At 38.3% G+C, this 27,557-nt stretch overlaps 1 protein-coding gene across 1 annotated transcript in view; it reads right to left on the bottom strand.

Moving 5' to 3' along the window:
- The window catches only part of LOC126418688 (retinoblastoma-binding protein 5 homolog), a 71,828-nt gene that overhangs the window by 25,730 nt on the left and 18,541 nt on the right, over window positions 1-27,557 (bottom strand). The window contains exons 4-7 of the mRNA XM_050085581.1: window positions 19,960-20,077; window positions 12,001-12,111; window positions 9,491-9,672; window positions 7,620-7,739 (exon numbers count right to left, since the gene is read on the bottom strand). Coding sequence (XP_049941538.1) covers window positions 7,620-7,739; window positions 9,491-9,672; window positions 12,001-12,111; window positions 19,960-20,077 — 531 coding nt within the window. The remainder of the gene's footprint in view (window positions 1-7,619; window positions 7,740-9,490; window positions 9,673-12,000; window positions 12,112-19,959; window positions 20,078-27,557) is intronic.

The following is a 27,557-nucleotide window of genomic DNA, read 5'->3' as shown; positions in this document are numbered from 1 at the left end:
TCATTATGTTTCCTTTTGAATTGTTGCCTAATAATTGGACACTTGACTGTTTTCTGGAAATTGTCTTAAATGATTGATTATGTCATTTCATGTACCTAACACATTTTTTTTTCCTCTAGAATTTCACTATTCTTTTATAAAAACAGAAATAAAATTCAAATAATATGAAAGACAACTAACACGTTCCATTCGAGTCATATGATGCCTGTGGCATCACTAGCTAGCTCATTGCTCCTACTGCAATAATTTAAGTCACAGTGACATCTTGTTTTGGAATTAGTGTTTCGGAAAATTTGTTACAAATGGTCTGTAGTATCATACAGTACAAATACATCTATAAAAACTCTTGAAAAATGAAGATGCGTAAACTGATGCTACACTGTATCAGCAAATTGCTACAAAGTCGACACACCAATTCACTAACTTAATCAAAAATGCGCTGCATTTTGAAGTTAACTTTAACTTAACTCTGAGATATGCTCTCCCACTGTTACAATGAATTATTTGGTAGCTCAGTTGTTATGCGGTAGACTGTTGAATTTTATAAGATTACGTGCATAGATTGCTGGTTCGAATCTAACTGGAAAGAACATTTTAACTTATTTTTAAAATGACTTGACAGTCCTCTCACATGGAAACCAAATCACAATCACAAAACTTCACCACACCAATCAGAAACAGAATATTTTTGTGTTTTCCTTGCTGTTTACATGCGCTTACATTTGCAATTGTTGTTCACACGTCACATTCAAAAAGATATTTTCTAGTTAATGTAACCATACACTTTTTACTTTATTAGAAACAATGTTTTTATCTGTGTACTGTCCAGCTAGGAACCTTACTGTTTGAACTTTTGCACCTTTATCATCCTGCATAAAGCTGAAATAAGACTGCTTCAGATGCTAATGTTACTTTGCACTCACAAACATCACAGCCCTTATACATTTGTGTCACCTGCATGTTGTATACGATTTATATCTCTTCGTATAACCTCATCGTCCTAAACCTCATTGTACTATGGGTGTATGGTGATATCTTTACTACTAGCAATACTTTCCAAAAAAGTGAACTGTGTGTTTTCAAAGTAAATGCATTCATCCACTGTTGTCCATTTCTCAGACTATGACTAATGTGAAGCTACATATAACACATCCCACAATCGAAACACCTGCTTCAATCAGTTCTTGCTAACATTGATTTTGTATTTCATGTCAAACTTTTAAAAATACGTAACCCTTCCAGGATTCTAACCTGTGACCTCTTTGTTTACAATACGACGGCTATCTGTTGCACCACAAAATGTCTGCTAGATCTGAGTGTCTTATAAAAAGGAAACCTGTTCTTAAGTTTTACCAAGAATAGTTTTATTGTGTTGTGGGTTCCATCTCGTGACAGACAGTCGACAATCTAGATATAATATATAAACTCATTTGCAAAAGTTCTGCAGTTCCTTAGTTTTGAGTAAATTTAATGATGTTGCAGAGAGCATGGAAAAGAATGTCAATCGTTACACTTATTGCCACTCTAAATGGGTGGAGCATAATTGCATTAACTTTGACAAGGTTTTCACTATCACTGTTCACAAAATTTCTTTCTATTGCTACTTAAAAGTAGTCATTGTGTTTTACATCACTCAATAGCCAAAGTGTTTGCAAAAAAAGTACGTAAAAACCTCGTACCTTTGGCTAGCGCTCCTATAACACACATATATCTTTGTCCTACTCCCAGTCTTTGATGTCACCAGAGCATCAGACAATAACACCGTGTTTTCAAACACGTGACTAGATCCTGATATTTAATGATTTTTAAGCTTTAATTACTTAAAAATAACATATTTCGTGTGACTATTGACCATAAATGCTTTTAAAATGTTTTAATCCATCAGAATAACAACAATCTGAACCATACTTTTGACACAGAAAAATAGCCTTTTGTACTGCGTCACTCCTAATTCAATTCCTCAAACTGATGTGGCTGAGTTAAAACATCCAAATTGAAAAGTCGCACAACAGAAATGGTACATATCCAGACATGGGTTCCTATTCAAAATATTATGTACTCACTCCGATCTCCAAGTCTCAGAAGTTTGTAATGTGAGTTTCAAAACACACTGCACATATCTCTTAAACAGAACTTAAATTTCATATTTTTGTGGTATGCAGATTTAATCTAACATTGCATCACAATTAAAGATATGATAGAAAGAAAAACATAATAAAAAACAACTACAGACATTTACTTATACATAACGCTATACAAAATATATGACTTTATACTAAACACAAAAGACTAATATGTTACTTGCAAAGCTATCATTAAAAATGACTAAGAACAGGTACACGTTCACAGTGCATGAAATCAATAACAAGGTAACCCGACTTAAAAATATGACTACTGCAGATCAGTATACTCAAGCACAGCTGACTAACAAGGGAATGGTCAGACTTATCATGTCAAAACCTATGTTGCTTTTTTTACCACTGTGAGTTAACACTGCAAGAAGTCGGTATGCAGAATTTTAGCTGCTGACATGACCTGGAAGTCTGTAAACAATTTTATGAAGTACGGCATTAATGTCGCATGGTTTCCGCGCTTATAACTGCGTCTTGCACAACCCTGACCTCTCTCGCTACATTATACCAACGCCATCTAGGGACAAGGTGGCGTTAGCTACGCACCACTCTCTTGCCACAACAGCGAGAGAGCTGATTCCTCCAGTGAAAGCGATCGTATGATAATTAAACATTCGTTGACAAATATGGCTGATATGTTATCTACAACATTCTTTCCAAATAGCTATGAAATAGACACAAATAAATATACGGTTTAGAACACGTCCAAATTTTATTTCTTTTAATTACCGCAAAAATGCGAAATATTGATACTATGTTCAAAATATAGGTGTTTAGTGCACCAAGAACATACAAGCAAAGACGACATATGACAGCCCTGCGAATCACAGACGTTGTTAGATGTCTGCAGAAAAAACTGGGCTGGTGTTAGGAATGAATCAGGCCTAGTATCAGTATATTTTGAGGAGTGCCATACACATTTAATTAAATTCTGAAACCGTGGGGAGGAAAATTGATAATGTACTACTGATTGCAGCTTGAGAATATTGTCACAGTAATAGACAGGAAATTGCAGTGATCTGCACACAATAATTTTCTCTGTTAGTTTTCTGTTAAATGCCTTTCACTGACAGAAAAATTCTCTGTCTAAAGGTTGAATTATGTTCGTCATGCCGGGTGGAATCTGAAGTATCTCTACCTCTTTGTCTGGGTGGGCTCGAAATACAGCTTTTAATGAATCAGTCCTTTTATGACCTGACCACGAATCTAGAAGGAGAAGAGATTTGTTCCTGCAGAACGGAAGAAAAGCATGATGCATGAAAAGTGTAACGTTTTCATTTCCCATTTTTCCAGACTTTGATGCGTCTACCACAAGATTGTTTGCGTAGAACATTGTTCTTTTGACACATGGTCCAAAACATCCAGTTGGTTCTTGAAGACACACATATAATTTAGGCAGCAATGAACCATCCAGACTAATTATGGGCATTATAGTGTATGAATGGGTGAGTGCAGCCGTGGACTGCGCAATCGCCTCAATATGTTTTTCCCCTTTGAATGACAGTGTTCTTTTCGCACACATTTCTTTTTGAAAACCTGACTGATCTGCACTGTACATGTACGATTCACTAAAACTAGCGATCTTATTTTTTGCATTCATAAGAAAAGCTTCTATCATTTCGATTTGTGTCACTTCATTTTCCGACCTGTTTCTCGATACAAATTTTGTTATTTTTCTTGCCACAATTTTATGTGATCTTTTGAAGCGACTAATCCAACTTTGAGAAGCTGTAAATTCTTTAGCGCCTATTGTGTTGGCAATCTCTAACGCCTAATCATGCAAAGTTGTATTGCTGACACTAAATGACTGTTGTCTGGCATCGGAAAATAGCTCAAAAAGTCGTGCATTTATCTCCGTCGCAATTTCCAGTCGACTCTTACATCATCCAGCGACTTCCTTTTTCCATCTATACAATTCACGTTCAGAACGGACAAAGAGATACTTATTTTTAACAGTACTGACACGTATGCATTTCTTACCACTTTCGTTCAACCAATACGTCACCGCTTTTTCTTTGTCTGATAAGGTAATTGTAGTTGCTGGTGTTACTTTCGGAGGTAATTGATGATGGTACATGACACTATCACTCGAAGACTCTTCATGAGTGCAACTTTCATCAGTGTCTTCGCCGTCTGTAGATTCAGATTCACAGTCTGCAATATCGAGTGTTTCAGTTGTTTCTAGCCACATGTCTGCGCCATTTACATGCTCGTCTAGAAGTTTAACAACAATGTCGCACAACACATAGTCTTCACGCGTGTTTTCTGTTGATTGCTTCATTTGGCGTCTGTGGTATATCTCCATGGCAAGCAGCAAAACATTTACAGGGTTCGCCATCACCTGTGAGGGGAGATTGAATGTTCACCGTTAAGTGGCTTGTGGAGTATAGATGAACATGTACAGAACATCTTTCACATCTCTAACCAGTTTCAGGACGGTATGTTTCGAAATACGTACCAGAAATTAAAAGGACGTGCATGCCACAGAAACGAATATTCGTTTCCCCTTTCCACCAAAACCGTGAGCGATATTCCTCTTTAGTGAACGTCGCGATAAGACGGCCGCACATCCCGACCATGCGCACAATGCTCGCGACTCGCCATTTCCAGGGGTGGCCAGCCATCACTGCAAGCGCCGAGCAGGAAACAAAGCCATGTTCGTGATTTTTTTTTTAAGTGACTTCCAGTTCATGTCAGCAGCTACAATTTTGCATACAGACCTTTTGCACAGTTAAATAACAGTGCTAAAAAAATCAATACATGTTTCGGCATGACAAGTCTGACCATTCCCCTGTAAGGCAAGGAACACAGAGAAGAGCTTTGAAGTTTGGAAAATAAAAAAAAGAGGCATTTGCAAAGTTAGCTGTGAGGGTGTTGACAACAAGAATGCCTGTGAAAACTATAGTTCCAGGTTTGAGTACCAGTCTTACACATCATTTTAATCTGCCAAGAAGTTTCAAAAAGTGCACACTTCGTTGGAGAGTGAACAATACATTCTGGAAATTTACTCATGTTTGTCTTTCCACATACATCATTTCATTAGGCTCTACCATTGCCTGTGTAATTAGTTGTCAAACATTCCAGTGAATTCCTGTCACTGCTATATGCAAATGCAACATACTTCCAACACTCTACACTCTATGGTTATTATAAGACATATTACCATGTCTTTACCACCTTAAACCATTCTGAAACAACTAGTGTGTACTACAGAAAGTAACAATGAATAATCTGCACAATTATTTGCACACAACATGCACAATGATTATAATTAAAATTCCAGTTTTTAAATACTGTAAACAAAAGGACCGTAGTACAAAATGGCATCAAATTTGAATGAAATATTATCAAAGGGGAAAACGTAATGGAATATATACGCACTAGATGACATTGTAAGCATCTTAATGTAAATGAATTCAGTTACAAATGACAGTTTTACTTAACATAAAATAATAATTCATTATATATACTGGATGTTAAGTTTTGTTTCTAAAGGTATATAGAGTCACTGTTTTGTCATTTACTGCTATACCAGTGATTTTATGCTAGGGATTGCAATAAGAAAGTTGAAGTGTTATTCTCGTTCAGATTAAATATTATGAAACATATTTGTCTTAGTGATGGTGAAAGGAAAAGAGTTACTCATCAAATGAGAATAAATAAAAAAATATATAGAATGGAAAAAGATGCTGATACAAGTTTTGACATTTTAAGTTCAATATTAGACACAACAAAATCAGTATGAAGGTGCAGACTCTGGGGCAGTGGAACTAAGAAGTCATAAGAGCATCTGAATAATAATAATACTAAAATCAAACAATGGAAAATAATAATAAGAGACAGAGATTTCAATTGAAGCTATTGCAATCCATTTTTAAATGGGCTGGGAAAACACCAAGGCAATGTGTCTTCACAAAATAATGTAATGGGTACAAAAAAGAAACAATGCCTCAATTGATGCAGCAATGATGAGAGTTGAACCCACTTTAAGTATTGGAGGGAGGTGTACAACAACAACAATGCCTCATATGCCGGTTGGAGTCCTGGCAAAGAACGTACAACAGTTACACATAATAGCTGAAGAAGAGAACTAGGTCTGTTGCAAAAACAGAATAAAAACTGATCCAAAAATCCGTAAACATATTATCAATCATCACAAAGAAAAAAGTTTTTAGAGGAAGCCATTATTCCGAACTGGATTTCTGAAAAATCTTTAGAGCAGCCAGTGTGGAATAATGACTTCGTTTTATAAATTTGTATCAACTGAGGACCCAGCAGTATCTAAGTTAATAAACAATGAGAAAAACTTAGATATCACAACCACAAGGTGTGTTCAAAAAGAAACTGAACTTTTGCTGTATCAGCTTTATTGCTTATTGTACAACATTTTAAGCACTGTTCCCTTCAAAATAGTCCCCTCTAATGGCAATACACCATTCTCTTTATTTCTTCCAGTTTTGGAACACCTCCTGGAACATATTTTGTGGAACAGCATGCAGGTTTCTCATCACATTGTCCTATATCTCCTCTATGGCTTGAAAATGATGTCTTTACAATATGTTTTTCAGTTTGGGAAACAGAAAAAAGTCTGCTGAGGCTAGATTTGGAGAATAAGGTGGATGGAGCACAACGAGAATGTGGTGTTTTGCTACATAGCTGCAGACAAGCAGTGATGTGTGAGCTGGTGCATTGTTATGATGCAACATCCAACTCTCATTATCCCACAATTCAGGCCTCTTCCTGCACACAGCATCCCTCATGCGCACTAGGATTCCCTGGTAGACTTCCTTGTTTACAATCTGACAACATGGCACAAATTCATGATGGATAATGCCTTTGTAAAAAAACAACCAACATCACCTTGATCTTTGACCAACTTATGCATGCTTTTTTTGGATGAGGTGACCCTTCACCCGCCCGCTGCAATGACTGCCATCGCAGCATCTTACCAACACACTCACGTCTCATCACCTATTACGATGTTCTTAAGAAAGTTTTCATTGTCATTGACAGCGGCAAGCAGTTCCTTGCACATTTCAACACGGGTCTGTTTCTGATCTACAGTCATCAAACATGGTACAAATTTTGCACTGGCACGGCACATACCAAGTTTTCACTCAAAATTTGATGGCATGATCCTACGCTGATGCCCACCTCCTCAACAACTTCCCTAACAGTTAAATGATGATTTCTGCGAATCACAACACAAACGCAACCCACATGGCCATCATCTGTTGATATGGAAGGATGTCCAGACTTGGAATAATCACAGACTGACATTCAGCCTTGTTGAAAATGCTTAAAGAACTCGTAGCAGTGCATGCTACTCATACAGTCCTCCCCATATGCTTGGCTAAAGTTTGTAGCAGAATTTCACACACACACACACACACACACACACACACACACACACACACACATGCAGTAGTTTATAAGATAGAAATGAAAATTGCATAAAATCACCACAGAATGTAGGTAGGTACAAACTTGTTGACCAGGTCCTGTAATTTCTGGATGGGTTCTGGTTCACCATCCTTCCCACATGCTAAAACTTCCTTGCTGTCATAAACTCTGATGACGCGATCAGCAGTGTTCACCAGGAAACAGCTGTCGACAAAAATTAATTATATCTATGAAAAACATTTAATAAACTATTCAAAAAAGCCTTCAAAATAAACAGGTGGGTAACACAGTTAGGAACAAACACATAAGGAAAATACTTGCTACAGAGATCATGGATATGGTAAATATTGTACATATAACAAATGGTTTAAATAATCTGAGTCAAACTAAAATTCCTGTACCTTACAACAATCACAAAATCAAATTATTCCGTAATTTTTTCCACACCCACCACCTCACAGGAAGCACGTTAACAAATTCTATTGTTACACAAAAAAGTGTAACAGATGCCAATAATGAAATATGGGCAACAGGTATTTACTTTCGAAGGCAACTGCAGAAGAATCAGAGTCTTATAGCTAACTTTCCTCCCAAAAACTGTTTTTCAACCTTTTCAGCAACACCTAGAAAACCTTGTTTCAGTCCCACTACAGGTATATCCTATCTTTTACTAGAGCTTGAACTACTTACCATCATGCCAAAAGCTGAAGACCAACCAACCCACAATCCTTCCCAGCCCTCCCAAAAGCAGTAATACACTGTCCATCCCCTCTATGAAATAATCCTATAGACCATCCTTTCTCCACAACTACTCCCAACCCTTCGCTACATTGACCATATCTCTATAAAAGACTGAGGCACAAGATGTGTGTAATACACCCACACAGCACATCCCGTTCCAATCCCATCATAGGCTTACTCTATCATATCAGACACAGGGCTATTTGTGAAAGTAATCACATTGTATACCAGCACAGCTGTAGCTTGTGCACAGTCTTTTATACAGGTAGAACCAAAGTCAGCCCCATCCGAAATAATGGCTAACATCAAACTGTGATCATGAGCAGAGCTGACAACCTAATGGCAGAGCACACACCTGGACACAGTATTAACTATAACAGCTGCTCTACAATCTGTCACCTAGATCATTCCTTGCAGTACCAGCTTTTCTGTATACTGTAGACTAGAACTATCATTGCAACACATTGTTTGGTCCCACTCCTCCAGGTCTCGATATCCACTAACCAATGTCCCACACTCATCTTCACCCGTGCTACACTCACAGCCCCCCCTCTCTGCAGCCTCCCTACCTCTGTTCTCTCTCTTGTTTCATGACAACTCCTGTTCATTACACAACGACTGTAACTCGAGTTAATTATGAAAAGGGGGGGGGGGGATATAATTCACTGATATGAATGGAATAGCAGATAATATTGTTTATTTCGGGTGATGAATTACCAAATTAATATAATGCTGATCAGCAAGTGAGCTCTGCCTCCAAAATGAGTAACACTGAACTTTAAAACAAGCAGTTCCTTAACCTCTATTAATTTCCACAAACAAAACCAGTTCCGCCATATTCCTTCGCACAATTAAGAAATCTGCACATTTTATTTCAATCAAGACTCAAACACTCAATGTTAATGCAGAGGTAACAGTCCTCCACAAATACCAAGCAACAACTCACACAATAACTATAAAAACAAATATGTCAAGCTTTATGAAAACAAGATGAAAAAGGATGCAATACTGGGGGGTTGGAGAGGAGATGGAAAAAGAGGGGGAGGGAAGGAAGGAGGGGGGGGAGAAAGGGAGGGAAGGAGAGGGAGAGGGGGGAGGGTGAGGGGGGGGGAAGGGTGAGGGAGGGGGAGAGGGAGGGGAGAGAGAGAGAGAGAGAGAGAGAGAGAGAGAGAGAGAGAGAGAGAGAGAGAGAGAGAGGAAAAATTGTTACTTACTCTCCACGTCGAGCAAATTCAATACTTTTAACAGCAGTTGCACTGGTCGTACCCTGAGTGACTTTGAATGAAGCTTTGAGTTCCAGTCCTGGTGTTGAAAGAACCAGGACCTTTCCGCGTGCGTTGCCGGTATACACATGTTGACCACGACGATCAAAAGATGCCACTATATTTAAGTCAGACTGTAATAAAAACAAAAGTAACTATATTTTTAAAATCTGTATGTATTAGGAGTTTTCTAGAGACTTAGATATTGTACTACTGCAAATCTTGACACGTTAAAACCACATAAATTGTAGGATCCACAATCTTCATCACATTCAGCTTTACAGCCATCAACAGATCTTGTAAGGCAGCAAAACAGACAATGCTAAGTTAATAAAGGTTATCTGTTCAAATAAAATAAAATATGAGAAAGAGTGTGAATTCCACTTTTTATTTAGATGCCAAGCTCACTGGTTTCCTCCACAGGTAAAAAAACCTTCATTTCATGTTAAAACTACAAGTACAAAACTGGAGGGGGATATTACATTATATTTAAAAACGATCCCTCACTCACAGTAGGATAACAACTTCAAACACATTTACCAAAATTCTGTAAAGAAATTATCTGGAAACTGTCTTGAGACACAAACTACAGTTCCAATGTAGAATATAAATTTGACTTAACACATGCAACCAATAGAACACACATTGTAACAGAAGTAAAATAGTTCTGTGTCAACTACACAGTAACTATTTTACAGAACATGAAATGTAAGAATGTCACTTGTAACCTAGCTGTGCATTTATTTGTCAATTCTAATTATTTTGTTATTTATTATATTCTGGTACAGTATATCCAGCTCCACTGTGAAGTCAACTGAGTGTTGGCTACCATGATGAACGTATGCCAATGTGAGCAATCTCAAACGTAAGTTTAATATTGTGGTCAAAATTGAATATTGTGCAAAGACAAAATAATCACAAATAAAAACTATGATAACCGTACTAGGAAAGTTGACTTTGTAATAATTAACAATTGCTGTTTAATAAGGATTTGTGTTGGTAGGTGAAGGCCAATGTAAAACTCGGTTTAATGTCAGTTCCTTGCAACAACCTATCATGTAATGATAGGCAGCTGAAGAAAGTGTTCTGCCAGCATCAGACACCTGTCACAGGCAAAATATTATATGTCTGCAAAATTGTGAAACATCCAACTTACTATTCAAATTTGGCCTTGAGCAGTTATAACAAATTCATATACTAAAATGCAGGACAAGCACATACAAACAGAGAACAAAAGAAAGAATGGTTACTGTGATAATGATTTATAAGGAACTATTTTTTGATAGGCCAGAATAAGTCTGTGTGTGAGAATGACCAATTTTGGTCAGGGCATTTCTCACTTCCTGATACAAAAGAGCTGCAATTATCACCTATTAAATTACCTAAAAAATTATTCTGATTGCTTTAAATTAAAATATACCGGAACATCATTGCCATCAGTCCTGAAAGTTTTGAGACTGGATTAATAAAATATAGAGCAAAGTTAAGAGGTTGACTTTAATGCTTCAGGTGTCCTACATATAGTCTCCCCCATTTGAGTACAACATACAAAACATTCATACAGCCTTGTGAAACTGTCAGAAAGTCCTTCTTTGGGATGCTGTTCAATACACTTAATCACATTTACACCACCTTCAATCCTGATAAATCATCAGAGACCAATTCTGCACTTTGTGAATTTGTGTTAACTTTATACTGATAACACCAACTCACATCACCCGTGATGATTTTTTATTGAAAAGAATTTGCAGTTAGTCAAGTGGTGGCAGGTGTTCACACATTACTGTTTCTTTTCACGAGTCAAGATGTATGGGACAAACTTTGCACACATTTTCTCTACTTCAAAACATTCTAGAGAATGTCTGTTGTTTACAACTGACAAGATTATGAAACGGATGGATTGCTACTAACCAAATAGAGGAGATGATGAGCTGCCAACAGGCACAATGAAAAGACTGCTAAACAAGTAAGCTTTTGGCCAAAAGACCTTCTGAATTACACAACATGCACAGACACATTCACTCAAATGCAACTCTCTCTCTCTCTCTCTCTCTCTCTCTCTCTCTCTCTCTCTCACACACACACACACACACACACACACACACACACACACACACACACAACACCACTGTCTCTGGCTGCTGAGGCTATATGGTGAGTAGTAATCTATCCTTTTCATAATACTGCCATTATTCCATCCCAAATTTTCCAATATTTGTTTTTCACAATTGTTAGTTCAAGCTGCTACAATAGTGGGAATAAAATAAGTCTCGGTATCTTTTGAGTGGACAGTATAGTGTAAAAGTCTGATGCTTCAGCCATTTTGCAGGTTACCTTAGTCAGAATTAGGGTTATAAATTTATGTCACGGCACAGTAATAAGCTCAACAGAATTACTGAAACTGATAATGGCCATGGAAGCCAATGGTCATGTGTTTTTGAGTGCAGGATATTTTAACTTACATCTTCATCTAAAGGTACTATCTGATGTGAGCCATCTGTAGTAACAAGCACTGCTGCATGTCTCATGGGGCACACAAGGAACATTTTGTCATTACGTGGGTTGAACTGCACCTGAAAAACAAAAAAGATAATTACATTGTTTTAAATAGAGGGTTTGCTAAAATAACTGCAACAAGTTCCCTGAAATACACAGTTATATAACACAAGGAATGTGCTAATCATATGGCAATGTCTTATGCCTGAGGCATTAGGCATAAAAGACATGGTTACACATTACCAGTTAAAAGCTGCTTTGCCCCCTAACAAAGTGTGAGATCTGAAGTTTGCTGGACTGAAAACATACGATGTAAGAGGTCCCTTGATTTGTGACTATTCTCATCACCTTTCAACAGAAAACCACAGCTGTACTCAGCAAGTGTATAAGTTGCAGTTGATTTGCACCTCTATTGTTTTACACCTTTTTGTATGTTGAATATGAGTTCTCTACAAGTTTTCAGCACTACAAAATTTTTTTATAGGGTTAGATTTTTATGAGTGAACAAGGTTGTAATTTGTTGCCAAGGTTGTTTCTAGTTAAAAAAAGTGGCCAGTGACTAAAATAGTATTTTGTCACAAGTGTGTATCACATGGATGTATGCAATATTGTGAAATATTTATTGACATTTATTTCATATATTCCACATGTGCAATGACTGAATACTGCACATTAATAAGACAAAGAGAAGAAAAGCCTCACTATGGAGCTTACATCTGAGTCAGACAAAGAATATACACTGCAGCAGAGAAACACGTGGAAAGGACGAGCATGCCAGAAGCAGAACTTCAAATAAGACATTATTTTTACATTGCAAATGTTTCTGCACTGATCTTAAAATCGTACATCTTTGTGTGTATGGGTGTTGATCAGTAGGGGAAAGGTCAGCTATGATGGTTTCTTCAACAATGAACACATTGCCTCGAGAGAATTTTTAATACTACTGTGAGTACATTATGAAATGAAAGTCCATCAGAACAATGATAAACATGTTGTGATTGCTCTGTGAATTTTAAGTTGATGCCTACTGAAACTGAAATTACAAATTTTACAAAATTGCAATCAAGAGAATCTTTAAAAGCAAAAATTGCCATGATCAATTACAGTGTTTCAGCGTAGTATAGACAAGGATATACTGGAGTCTTTCACAAACAAATTTCTTTCTCCTTAGTGACTGCAATCTTAGTCACCAGGTACAGTCTGAACAATGTCTGATTTTTGAAGTTGTCTGTGGTGACATCAAGGTGGATATATCCAGCCTTGGCTCTGTTTGGAGATTTCATGTGCAATTCGAGATCCTCCAGCTCTTCTTTAAGGTGATCAGGTTGCAAAGTTCAGCCTTGATTACCTTTCTATGTGCATGCCATAATCATAAAATGGCCTCTGGTTACAGCCGCTTCACCCGTCATGTGGCTTTAGTCATCATCATCATCATCATCATCACAGTTGTGGATGTTGATCCACCCAGTCTTTCCCAGCAGATTTCACAGTAAAGGTTTCCTTGACCTATTGTGACACAGTCTCCAGAAATCTTTGGTACTTGTCTACCTGAATACCTGTTGTGGACTCTGCTCCTTCCGCATGGCAGGTTGCTGGCTGTGCGAATTACATCACCTGCAGTAACTAATGCATCGTCTTTGTCAAGGACTGCAAAAGCATCACCTGGGCCATAGTGTTGCGACTCAACACTACTCTCCATCCTCGATAGGCAGTCAATTTTTGCATGCTTAGCCGCTAAAGCTGACTAGCCTCTCTGGTCCATAACTTTCAATTTGTGTCCCCTGCTTGTGTGTGGAATGCTTGTGGTAGATTTCTTCCTCCTGTCGCCATCTTCTTCTGATGCTGCATTCACCTGGCATTTGCAATGTTTTTTATGTTCCTTGGTGAAGAGAAACTCTTCAGTCTGCTTCATCCTGCCCTCCTGTAGCCTCACCTTCTGGTGGCTCTGTGCGCTCCAGACGTTTGTGGCATTTCTTCCCACATTGCTTGCTATCAAAAAACTGCTCAGTCCACCATTCTCTGACAGTTTCTATCGTTGGTAAGCATCCTCCAACTCCACCATGATGGCAGCAGTTGTCGCTTGAATAAGCTGGAGCTTTTAGTGCCCTCTGGCGTGCTAGAGTTGAATGGATCTGTCACCTCCATCTCTTCTTGTTTAGCCAAAATCTTCTCCTCTGCTGTTATCATCATAGTTGGAGGATTGGATGGGCCTTCGATGGAGTCAGCTCTAGCAGATTGCAATCCGCTATGGTCACTGCTCTGTTAAGAGCATCGCTAAACTCAGGCTGGGCCCATAATATCTTGGGCCTGAGGCTGAGGGATGACTGAGCCATGGGCGACTTGTTCTGTTATTTTACTCTGGGACTCTACACTATGTGTATGTATTTCTAAGTGGATAAGAGTACTGAGTTTGGTTTCTCTTCTGCTCTCATATTATTTTTCAAAATGTTATCTGTTTCATTCTTCTGCCTGCCTCCTCCCCCCTTACAATATATTCAACTATTAAAAATTTGATGTTTTCCAATTTATAATTTACAAATTCCAAGTTGTGATATATGAATGACAAGCCATTCTATCCATTTCTACAAACCATGAAACAAAAAAATTCTACTGCAGCAGCAATACAAATGAAAAATATAGCACTGTTCTCTTAGATGGGACGTAAGCCATGACAGAGAGGTCAGAAACCATATAGGTTAAAGATGAAATGGTGAGTGGTCAATAAATGTATAAAAAGCAGACTCTACAATGCAACAGTAGATTGTTTATATAAACAGACTTCCTGCAATGAAAAATAATAGGAAGTTGAAAGCCTTGAAGTCTTCTCAACTTTTAATGTGCCACATCACTCAATAAGTTTGTTTTAGTGTAATACTCTGTCCTCTCAATCACACTTTAGAAACCAAGCTAAGATGCATATCTGCTCCATTTTTTGCATCAGATACATCTTTTGCAACCCGCTATTGAACAAGGCCATTCCTAGAAACAGGAGTGTCATGCAGAAGTTTATTAAGTCAGTGTGTAGACAGGTGAGCAATTATGTGGAATGCAATATGCCCATGAAGAATTATAATTTTGTTTGGTTAGATATTCTCCATCTTCTGCACAGAGTTCAGAAGTAGAGCAATTTTAAATGACCACAGAACCACACTAATTTCCACATGGTGTGATACTTCACCATGTTAAGTACTTCAGTCAAGCAGGGCAATGTACAGTTTGTGGACCCTCCTAGTTTGGATTTTGGTAATCTACTACATATATGACCTCCAGCTATTAATTCCTCTTTACTCTGTGTAGAGAGAACCTATTCTCCAAAGGCTAGGAATGCTGTGGGAGTTGCAACTACTACATGTAAGTAAGGTCTATTGCACATCCTTTATGTCTCTTTGTGAATGGAGTAGATTTGTTACAGAAACATCTTTCTGGACAAATGGCCAATTATGTCTGTCACAACACAAACAGCAGCACTATTCACTAGACATTTAATAAAACTTGGAACTGTGCCTGATAAATACATAAACAGTCAAGAAATTTAAGGTTGATTGGAATCCACATTTTATCAAAATCACTATTACAAGCAATGAGAGAGGGTGCTACCAATATGATCCAGAGACCAAGCATCAGTCAATAGCATGGTGATCACTGTCTTCCCCCCTTCCAAAATTGGTAATTAAGACGATGTTGATTGCTTTTCTTGACAGCAAGGGCTTGATCCATCAGGAATGTACCCAGCAGTCAAACTATCAATGTAAGAGTTTACAAGGGAGTTTTGAAACGGCTGCTGCGACACAACCAGTGGCTCAGCTAGAACTGTACCGAAGTGAACAGTTGAAATTCTTCCTCAAAAACACCTGCCCGCAATCCGCGTGTACAACTTTTTTGCTCAATGTACAGAGACTGTATTTCAGCACCCTCCTTACTTTTTAGATTTGGTGCCAACAGACATCTTGTTGTTTCCTCGGCTTAAAAAAAAACCTTCGCAGACATTAGGGATATACAACAACATGTGATCATGGTGCTTTGAGTGATTTCACAAGAAGCATTTGCTGACTGTTTCCACCAGCTTTACGACTGATGACAAGAGAGTGTTGTAGCTAATGGTGATTACCTTGCAAGCCTTTAAAGGTATCATTTTCTGAGACCATTCACCAAACTTTTCAGATGCACCTTGCACGAGCTGTTATTGGTGAACAATAAAAAGGTGTTGCCACAGCATCAACTGGAAGTGTAGTCACAAGGTACCTTAGCTTACAACAGTTCTAGCAATTCAAATAATCAGGTAGCAGTCACTCCATAGCATTTTTTTAATGTCTTCCTGAGTTGACAGACAAAAGAAATGAAGAGTGGCTTTGATGATACGTGCGGGAAGAAGCAAATGTGTATGAAGTCAAAGGAAAAAGAAACTGAAAATCACCAAGGAAGGGAGATGAACATAAGAGATGAGAAAGTAAAAGCAGAGGAGGATAAAAGCAAAATGAGTAAGAAGTGAGGTGGAGAATAAGGGAAGCAAAGCCAAAAGGTATATAAGAAAAGAGGAAGAACAAAAACATAAGAAGCATATAAAAGACCCCACCACCACCACCGAATGTTTTGTCCACCCAGTACAACCACCGCAGACCATCACTTCCATTAGATGTGTCGTATGGCGGACAACAGTCAGGTTAATGTCCCACTGCTGTCCAGAATGTTTCCAGACATGCCTTCGGCCTGGAATCTCATTGACTGGAGTAGAATTGTCTTCTGTGATTGCTTCGAATTGAGCCCCGATGACCAGTAAAGACATGTCTAGAGATGCTACAGATACCAACCTGACTATTGCCCAACATACGGACTAACAACCAAGAGTGATGGTTTGGGGTGAAATTTTACTTCATACCAGGACCCCTTTGGTTGTCATCCATAGCACCCTTACAGCACAACGGTATGTGAACGACATTCTACATTCCATTTTGTTGTCTTTCTTGGCAAGCCGTCCTAGGCTTACATTTCAGCCAGATAAAGCCCACCCGCACACAGCAAGACTTTCAACAGCTTGTCTTCTACAGCTGTTTTTCTACAGCTTGGCAAACCCTACCTTGACCATCAAGGTCGCCTGATCTCTCTCCAATAGAGAATGTTCAGACAGGGTGTATATGTGGGGGGAAAAAATCCCGAATTTCCTAATTAAAGATTCACTTTTTCCAGGTGAAAATATACTTTTTCCGTGTTAAGTGACAGTATGCTTTCCCGTGGAACTGCAGAACTTATCAATTCTTTGAAAGGTTATGGTTTCATACACTGGTGTAGAACTTCCAGCACTTTACAAAACAAAATGCAAACAAAAAAACATGTTTTGGAAAGATCTTTGATGTGCAGGAACATGTATGCTGCATATTTTCGTATTATGAAAGTATGAATTTGAATTCCACCTGACACAGCATGTTTACGTTTCCAAAGCACTGAAATCAAGATTGTGATGCACTTTTGTAAACTAGTTATAGCTCATGTCGCGTGATCTTGCCTGCTGATGACAGTAGATATTCAGGGCATAGGACATGTGATGTCATCAGCCAATAGCAGCATCACAGTTAAGTAATGTGAACACACAAATAGGAAAAATTAATGGTTTAAATTCGTATATGTAGTTTAGCTGTAAGAAAAGCAAAGCCTTTACATATAATAGCGGTCTTTTTCTTCTTCTTTTTTTTTTTTTTTTTTTTTTTTTTTTTTTGCATGTGTTCCACTGTATGATACAGTGACCAACTGTGCCAGTAAAATTTTAAATAATGACATAAATGTCTGATTTCTGGGCTTAAAATTCTCTTAAATGGCTCATCCTCAATGTGTGTATTTTTAAATGAGAGTCTAACACTCTGTGATTTAAGAAATTCATTGCACATTCTCGCACGTAAAAGGAAATTTACTTTGAAAGTAATGCTTTTCAAATCACCATTCACAATATCTTCCAGCGATCTGCCAGAAATAGTACATTTCAGCAGTTGCCAGAGAGTGCCAGAAAACAGGCGTTATTGTGTGTGTACAGCTACAATGACATAGGAAGCCCATATATTCATAAATGTAAAACATTAAAGAGATCTTAAATTATGTCATAAAACAAACAAGAGTATCCTCTAGGATACTCCAAGAGCATCAGAATTCCGTAAACCACATTAAAATGCATAATTTGGTTTAAAATACAGATTCGTGTGTCCAGATACAAAATGAAGTACGCTTCAACCTGATATTGGGCTTTTCAGTGCGGTTTTCGAGATTTAAATTTTCTTAGAGTACCAGCACTGTATCTGATGTTTGCATCTTTATTATGTCATAACGCCAAACATACCAGAAAATGAAAACATGCAGTTGAAATTCAGTGAACAGTTGAAACTAGCCAATAATGAGGAATGAAACACTTTTTTTCAAGTAAATTGACTGCCTCAGCAGGAAAGATTATTAAAAGCCAAATTTCTTTAAATTTTGAAAATTTACTGGCTGTGATCCAGCAACCATATGCTATTTAATTACAGAACCGTAGTGGCTGTATATACATTCTGTAACCAAATTTCTTTAGCAAACTGACAAAAAAATTTTTCATTGTTCCGCAAGGCGATTAATGCTTGACTGTTAAAAAGGTGGAAATAAAATAAAATCTGAAAACTGAAACTAATAATGTATTTTAGCCTTCCGTAATCATGTGGATGTATTTTAATTCACTTGACAGCTCCAAGCCACAGAATCAATTTTGTTTTCATTTGACGTGAGAGCTGTAATCGGAGAGAAATCAACAAAATCACTGAATGTAAATATGGGTCACGTGAGACTATCCCCCTTCGCACTACAACTCAAGACTGCTCTGCAGATTCTGGTAGCTTGGGCACAACAGAAAAGATTTTCGGGGAGCATCCGGCTGCTTGCTGCTATTGCTTATATAGCTAACAGCCACACTTCATATAGCTAGAAATGAGAGAAGGCACTGCTCCTATGCATCTCAACTGCACATGCGCATGAGCCTGCTGCCAACTAATCAAATAAATCTGATGTAAAAAGTTGTGATGTCAAGCTCATCAGAAGCATTTTGTTTTATGAAGCATTGCATAGTCTTCATCCTCAGGCCTTTGACACATTTTGCTGTTGGCAGCCACTTGTGTGAACACTGTGTCCTGTTGTTGTATACGGTGCATTTCCCTTGTAACCTAAGTTTTACTTTCGTTATTTTCTCTTTTTTATGTTTCATTGCTGCAGTAGTATTCCCCAGCAGCAGGTTACAGTAAGTCTTTGTTAGATTATTGGTTATTACCAGTCAAAGTTAAAAAAATTAACTGAAAAGCAAAACAATGAAAACCTCCTGGATTTCTAAAAAATTCCCAGGTTTGTCCCAGATGAAAAAATTCCCCAGGTTTTTCCTGGATTTCTCGGCGCGTATACACCCTGTTAGAGCAGCATGAGCAGGGTCCTCCAACCACCTTGGATTTTGACGATCTAACGTGGCAAGTGGACAGAATTGGGCACAACATTCCTCAAGAGGACATCCAACAACTGTCAATTAATGCTACGCCGAATTAGTAGCTGCATAAGGGCAACAGATGGACCAATACATTAATGACTAATTACTCAATTTCTGAAGCTCTTCCTCTCATCCAATTTTTCTCAAATTTTAATCATTTGTTTGTCTGTAAATGTACATCACATCTCCTGGTTTCTGTCTCATTCCGATAGTTCCTCCATCGTGCATAGTTTTTGTCATCTTAGAGTGAACATTCTTTCCTTTTTCTGTTCTCTTTTCATCCTGCTGAAAAATTCCTAAAATTTAGGTCCAGATTCAACAGTGTTTTCAAACACATGCATATATCAGCCAGGCTCTAGCTATTTTTGCACCAGGAGCAGCTGAGAGGACGGCACTCTCCATCAGTCATTAAAACAATGAGAGTACTCTTTGTTTTCCTTACCTTGAGGATTGGTGACGGAAAACGATACTTCTGGTCACATTCTCCAGACAGAACATCCCAGGTGCAAACATTATTGTCTGTTGAAGCACTAAGCAGCTTATGTCCATTCCTTGACCAACTGAAATGTGCAAAAATAAAAACAGGCCATAACATTATAAGGGGATTTAAAAGATAAACTTTTATGATCTACATTTATGTAGAAAAAATGTAATCCGTTAAACAGTGTGTCCCAACAGCGCACTAAGTGATCATATTTGGTTGCATCCGTTCATATACTGCTATGAGCTACACAGTTGAAGGTACAATAAGATTCCATTTCTGAAGAGACTAGATTGTCTTAACTCCAAAAAACATTTTCAACGCACTAAAATATGAGGCTGAAACAGGGTAGTTAAAAACATAAAAAAATGTAAAAGTCTGCTTGTGTGAGAAATCTGTACATGTAACATGGATTTAGAGGTCTGTCATTGTGGTTATCATATAAATATCTAGACATCTCATAAAAGTCTAGTTATCATGTCAAGTGTAGATATCATATAAAAGTCTACATCAGGGCCGGTGTTGTACTTATGTGTTCTGTGCAGCAATGTTGCCAATGCTCACAATGAGGTATGATGGGAAGGAAATGGGTCTGTTTGCTCCTTTGTCTATGCAGCCAACGGGAGAGCAGGAGACAAAATCTTTCGAAGGAATACTGTGGCATTCTCCCATCATTATCTCACAACCTCTGAAACCTTTACACATTCACAAGAAACAGGCAAATATTTTATTAACTTAATTTAAGCTGTACTGTTAGATCACTACCTAACCATAAACTCATAATTCATGAAATATTCAGAAGAAACAAATATATGTGACAATGAAGTGTATAAATTTAATGCTTGCAAGTAAAACTGATGTACTGCAACTGAACCTAGGTGTCGAGCTAAGCCAGTGATCAGACTGTTGTCACGACCAAGTTTTTTTATTTGTTCGCTTTGCCAACTCACAACCAAACAGTTAGGCCTACATTCCAACCTAGCCCAAAACTCGAGCTAATGTACAGTTAAGTTTGTCACCACCTTTCAGCTCCCAAAGCCTTGGCTTTGCCAACTCACAACCGAACATTCCAATGTAAGGGTCATTACTACAAAAAGAAATCTTTCTTGTCCCAGCACAATACGTGAAGCAGAAATCTTTACAGGCTATTAAATCTATATAAAAATTATTAAGATATATATTGTAACATACTATACTGACAAAAATTTTATGATGTAATTTTAAAAACTGACCACAGAATAGACTACCCCAGCTCCAGTATGCTCAGTTGTAACGAGTTCAAAATAGATTTCTTAAGTAAATATTATTTTCTAACATACATACTTTAACTTAAACAGAAACTGCAAAAGGGACTACGTTTTACAATATTCTAAACTCATGTCCCAAATTTTATGTCGTGTTCACAGACACAAATGGTAATTGCTATAGTCACACCAGAGGGCAGCAGTAGTATTTTTATAATATTGACGAAGACTAGCAAGCAGCAATTTTGTCAAAAGACATTACTGTATGTAGTTGATGATTTGCTTGGGAGAGGAAAGGTTGCTATTAAGGCAAATTTTTGTCCATGGTTATCTTCATTGTGTCACATCTGCGCCCATGACCACTTTACGTTTAGATGTAAAATAACATGTAATCATTTATGAATCAAAGGTATTGTTAATACGTTTAAATTAATTATATAACATATTATTTATAAATTTACTGTAACTGTTTAATTCAACATTTGGAAAATCTTTCATGCCCGTAGACATCACATCCATCGATATGGTGTGTCCACAGGTATGACATTCATGTTGATCATCATCATCATCATCATCATCATCATCATCATTTAAGACTGATTATGCCTTTCAGCGTTCAGTCTGGAGCATAGCCCCCCTTATACAGTTCCTCCATGATCCCCTATTCAGTGCTAACATTGGTGCCTCTTCTGATGTTAAACCGATTACTTCAAAATCATTCTTAACCGAATCCAGGTACCTTCTCCTCGGTCTGCCCCGACTCCTCCTACCCTCTACTGCTGAACCCATGAGTCTCTTGGGTAACCTTGCTTCTCCCATGCGTGTAACATGACCCCACCATCTAAGCCTGTTCGCCCTGACTGCTACATCTATAGAGTTCATTCCCAGTTTTTCTTTGATTTCCTCATTGTGGACACCCTCCTGCCATTGTTCCCATCTACTAGTACCTGCAATCATCCTAGCTACTTTCATATCCGTAACCTCAGCCTTATTGATAAGGTAACCTGAATCCACCCAGCTTTCGCTCCCATACAACAAAGTTGGTCGAAAGATTGAACGGTGCACAGATAACTTAGTCTTGGTACCGACTTCCTTCTTGCAGAAGAGAGTAGATCGTAACTGAGCGCTCACTGCATTAGCTTTGCTACACCTCGCTTCCAGTTCTTTCACTATGTTGCCATCCTGTGAGAATATGCATCCTAAGTACTTGAAACCGTCCACCTGTTCTAACTTTGTTCCTCCTATTTGGCACTCAATCCGTTTATATTTCTTTCCCACTGACATTACTTTCATTTTGGAGACGCTAATATTCATACCATAGTCCTTACATTTCTGATCTAGCTCTGAAATATTACTTTGCAAACTTTCAATGGAATCTGCCATCACAACTAAGTCATCCGCATATGCAAGACTGCTTATTTTGTGTTCACATATCTTAATTTCACCCAGCCAGTCTATTGCTTTCAACATATGATCCATAAATAATATGAACAACAGTGGAGACAGGTTGCAGCCTTGTCTTACCCCTGAAACTACTCTGAACCATGAACTCAATTTACCGTCAACTCTAACTGCTGCCTGGCTATCCATGTAAAGACCTTTAATTGCTTGCAAAAGTTTGCCTCTTATTCCATAATCTTGTAGAACAGACAATAACTTCCTCCTAGGAACCCGGTCATATGCCTTTTCTAGATCTATAAAGCATAGATACAATTCCCTGTTCCACTCATAACACTTCTCCATTATTTGCCGTAAGCTAAAGATCTGGTCCTGACAACCTCTAAGAGGCCTAAACCCACACTGATTTTCATCCAATTGGTCCTCAACTAATACTCGCACTTTCCTTTCAACAATATCTGAGAAGATTTTACCCACAACGCTGATTAAAGAGATACCTCTGTAGTTGTTACAATCTTTTCTGTTACCATGTTTAAAGATTGGTGTAATTACTGCTTTTGTCCAGTCTGATGGAACTGTCCCGACTCCCAGGCCATTTCAATTATCCTGTGTAGCCATTTAAGACCTGACATTCCACTGTATTTGATGAGTTCCGACTTAATTTCATCCACCCCAGCCGCTTTATTGCACTGCAATTCATTCATGTTGATGAATGTAACAAACATTAAGTCAGGCTACAAAACTTTGCACTTTTTCTTACTTTATAATCCATAATTTCTGAGTGTAATACATTACCTTATACTATAACTAAATATGCTTAATTGTAATAAGTCATTGTAAGAGCTAATTTTTTCACTACACTTTATTTACTTTGCATACGATGTAGGACTGCATTATTTTATTACATATTATCAAATAAAAACCATCATATTGAAAATATTTAAGTGGGACCTATCCATGTGTACATTTTAGACAGGTATCTCACAAAACAAGGAAGAAAATGCTGCTGTGATTGTTACATTTGATGTTATTAATAGGGGTAAAAAGATACTTATAATTCATAAACTTTCAAATTTCAGTCTTTAGGGTATTCAGTAAAAGCATTGTTTTCACGGGATGTGAGACTTCTGAATGCAAAATTAGTTTAGCTTAAAAGTTTAAAATACAATTAATCAAATTTCTGGAATAAATACAAGTCATACCCATAAAAGAAACAAGCGTAAGTGCCTCGGTATGAGGAGAGAAGGGGAAAGGATTAAAAATTACCCACAAAAACATGTGATACAGAAGACGAGAGAAAGGAAAAACCTGCAAAAACAAAATATCTGACATAGAAAATAGAGAGAGAAGAAAGATCAGAAGAGAATGGAGAAACAGGACTACAAACACCCTGAAAACAAGGAAAAAAGACCTGGAGATGCAGAAGAATATACAAATCTCACCTTACAGTCCAGAACCACATGAACATGATCTTTCTGGACGAAGAGTAAACAAGATTTTTGTGGAACAAGTAAAGAAGGAATGTCTGTAAGGAGAGATGTGAGAAAGAAAATGAGGAGAAGAAAAGTAGATGGTCCAAAAAGTAAAATTATGAAATCAGAGAAAGAGCAAAAAAAAGAAAATGGAGAAGTACAAGAAGTATTAAAGGCTTCTCCAGGAGACAGAAGGTACACCACAGAAAACGGTGAACAAAATTGCACAAGGGAAAAAGTCTTTACCACAAGTTACAAGAGCAATATTTTTAGGTTCAGCTATAACAATGGAATGGAAAATAATTTATTGCTTTAATAGTGCTTAAATATAAACTCAACTGTGGTTACAAATAGACTAATAAGTTTGTAACTGAAATTTAAGCTCATTTTTATTTACCAAAGAAAGTACAAGCAATTATCTAATTTATAATCATGTCAGTGTCCCAAAATTTCGTGTCCATGGACCTATACTGTCACATCTGTGGACGTGGACAATCTTTACAATTTTTTCTGCTGCAATATGTTTTATTGAACTGGGAAAATTACGCAGTTTCATAACAAGTATTATTGTATCATTTTTAAGAAAATAAACATTTTTAATACATTTCATTTTTTAAAAATTTTTTTGCCAAAAGATTGCTTTTTCTGAGAACAACCGATACCCACCACCTTGAGACATAATTGTAAAAAACAGGCAAATATTTGTGACAGTGAAAATAATACATTTAATTGCTGCCCATTTCACTTGCAGCAATTTAAGCTGTGGTATTTGGTCCCAACCTAACCACAACATCGCAATTAATGACATGTTAAGGAAAAAACAATCAAATATTTATGACAACAGCTGAGAAGAAAATTGTTTCTACTTTGGAACTAGAAATTCGTTTTCTCCTCTTTCATTGGTTACTTGAAAGTATCATCCTATTGGCTACAAGAAACATGTTTTACCTACCTATGAGCAGCAGACAAACACTGCCATGACTATAACTGGCCCTGACTTGAACTGTTATAGTAGGCTTTCATTTCTTTTTCTGTATCTGGTACAGCCCACAACCTGCATCGCATGTGCAGGCAACCTGGTTCGTGTCACACGACAGCAAAAGATGCGTGGCCAAACAAGATATTATTTGTAGCGCATGCGTGCAACTGTCTGCGAGAAAGCAGCACTATCGCTGACGCTCTCTCTATTCCTTGAACTAAGAGAGCTTTGGTTTGATGTTAATTACTGTGAAAAGATATAGTCTAGCTTCTGATCTTAATGAATATGGACAAATGTATTACTGCTTAAGACAGAAGGCAGTGTTGCGAGACCGCCATCTTTAATTGAAAGGCATTTTCTGATTTCAGGTGAGAATAATAAGCCAATATACCAATTCTCAGCAGCATAAACAAGGAGTGCATTGCATAAATTATTCTCCATCTTATGGTTTCACATTTTAAAATATTTGTGCATGCTTACGAGACATTTCTTTGGACTCTAGAAGCTCCAACTTGCAAGCTCTATACAATCATTAATTTAAAGACTTTTAAACAAATCCTCTTTGACGGACAGACTTCCATAGAAAGGAGAATTGGTTGATTGACTGATTAATTGAGAGGGGTTATGGGACCAAATGGCGAGGTCATCAGTCCCGCAATTCTGAAGTTAGTCACAGAAGAAAGAGGGTCCACTAACAGTGGACAGATCCAGCCAGGGGAGTCAAATTATAAAATAATAAACATTAAAGACACACAGTAAAGGCATAAAAGGTGAGACCAAATCTAAAAACTGGAAAAGAAGTGGTAACAGACCGAGAAGACTGCAAAAGCAGTTCCAACCACAACCAACCTGTCCCTGCTCCAAGACTAAAGTAGAACCTTATATCTGGAAATAAAAACCACTTTCACAGAGGAAACTGAAGACCAGTTCAACCATCCGTGAATTGTCTGCTAATATTAAATTTAAGGGATCTGGAAGATGATACTTAGCATGAAGGGACAAATGAAGGGGACATTCCACCAATATGTGAGATATTGTCAGCCTGGCTCCACAACCACACTGTGCGGGTGGGTTGTTACATAGGAGGAAACAATGGGTGAGCCGGGTATGGTCAATGTGTAAACGGCATAAAACAGTGGACTACTCCTGAGAGGAGCAGAAGTAAGAGTGCCAAACTGCAGTAGACTCCTTGATCGTGTGGAGTTTATTACTATGAGCAGTAGTGCTCTAGATTGCATTCCACTTTTGTGCAAAGAGAGATTTGACACAGATCTGCATATCAGCATCATGAAAGGAAACGGAGGTAAGTATCTTCTTCTCTAGCCAAATGGTCAGCCAGTTCTTTCCCTGGGATGCCTACATGACTTGGGACTCAGAGAAAGACAACTAACAGGCGGCACGCTCAAGGGCAGAGAGGTCATGGATAGTACAGACCAAAGGGTGATGAGAGGAGCATCGGTCGAGAGCCTGCAGGCTGCTCATGGAGTCTGAACAAATTAAAACGCTGTAGAGGGAGGCCTGAGAAATAAAAAGGAGGGCCCTGTGAATTGCTAGAAGCTCTGCTGTGAATACACTACATTATCCCAGCAATAAATGGTGTTCAAAGCCAGTCCTATTCGGTGGTCTAGGCACCATCCAAGAGGGTGGCAGTACCGGAGGAAAGACATAGGGTCCAGTGAGTGGAGATCCGACAGGGGGAAGTGAGACACAGGCCAACCGTCAATCCCACCCAAGGGCGGGTCTTAGGAGGGAGACATCCGTGGTTGGCAAAGAGCAAAGGGTACACAGGATGGTCAGGGAATTGGCGAATGGTGATTGTGTAAGAAACAAGGAGTTGGCTCCGTCGTATGTGTAGAGGGGAAATCCCCACTTCGGTGAGGAGACTATCAACAGGACTAATGTGAAACACAATAGCCAGATGCACCCCACAATGATAGACAGGGTCAAGCAGTTTCAAAGTGGAAGGAGTTGCTGAGCCATAAACCTGACTACCATAATCTAGTCCGGGCTACATGTAGTCTACAGGTGGCGAATGTGGGGCAGCCCTGTCAGCTTGTTATAAAAAATAAGGCCCAAGAAACAGGATTGTGCTACAACATCTAGGAGGTGATGGCCTAAATAAATTTCTGGACTGGGGTGTACTGTAGGTCAACGACAAAAATGCATAACCCGCATTCTGGAGGGAGAAAGCTGAAATCCATGGGAGGTGGCCCACGCAGAGGCCCATTGGATGCCGCCTTGGAGCTGGCACTAAGCAGATGCTACCGAGTGGGAGCTGTACCAAATGCAAAAATCGCCAACGTACAACACTGGGGTAACCAGAGGCCCACAACTGGTGACAATGAGGAAGTGTGTGACACTTAGCACAGAACCCTGTGGAATATCGTTCTCCTGAATCTGAGGGCCGCTGAGGGAAGTGCCAACTTGAGCACGGAAGAGCCGGTGAGATAAAAACTCGCACAGATA

The sequence above is a fragment of the Schistocerca serialis genome, chromosome 9 (genome assembly GCF_023864345.2).
Source record: "Schistocerca serialis cubense isolate TAMUIC-IGC-003099 chromosome 9, iqSchSeri2.2, whole genome shotgun sequence".
Lineage (NCBI taxonomy): Eukaryota > Metazoa > Arthropoda > Insecta > Orthoptera > Acrididae > Schistocerca > Schistocerca serialis.
This window is presented reverse-complemented; position numbering and strand designations above follow the sequence as displayed.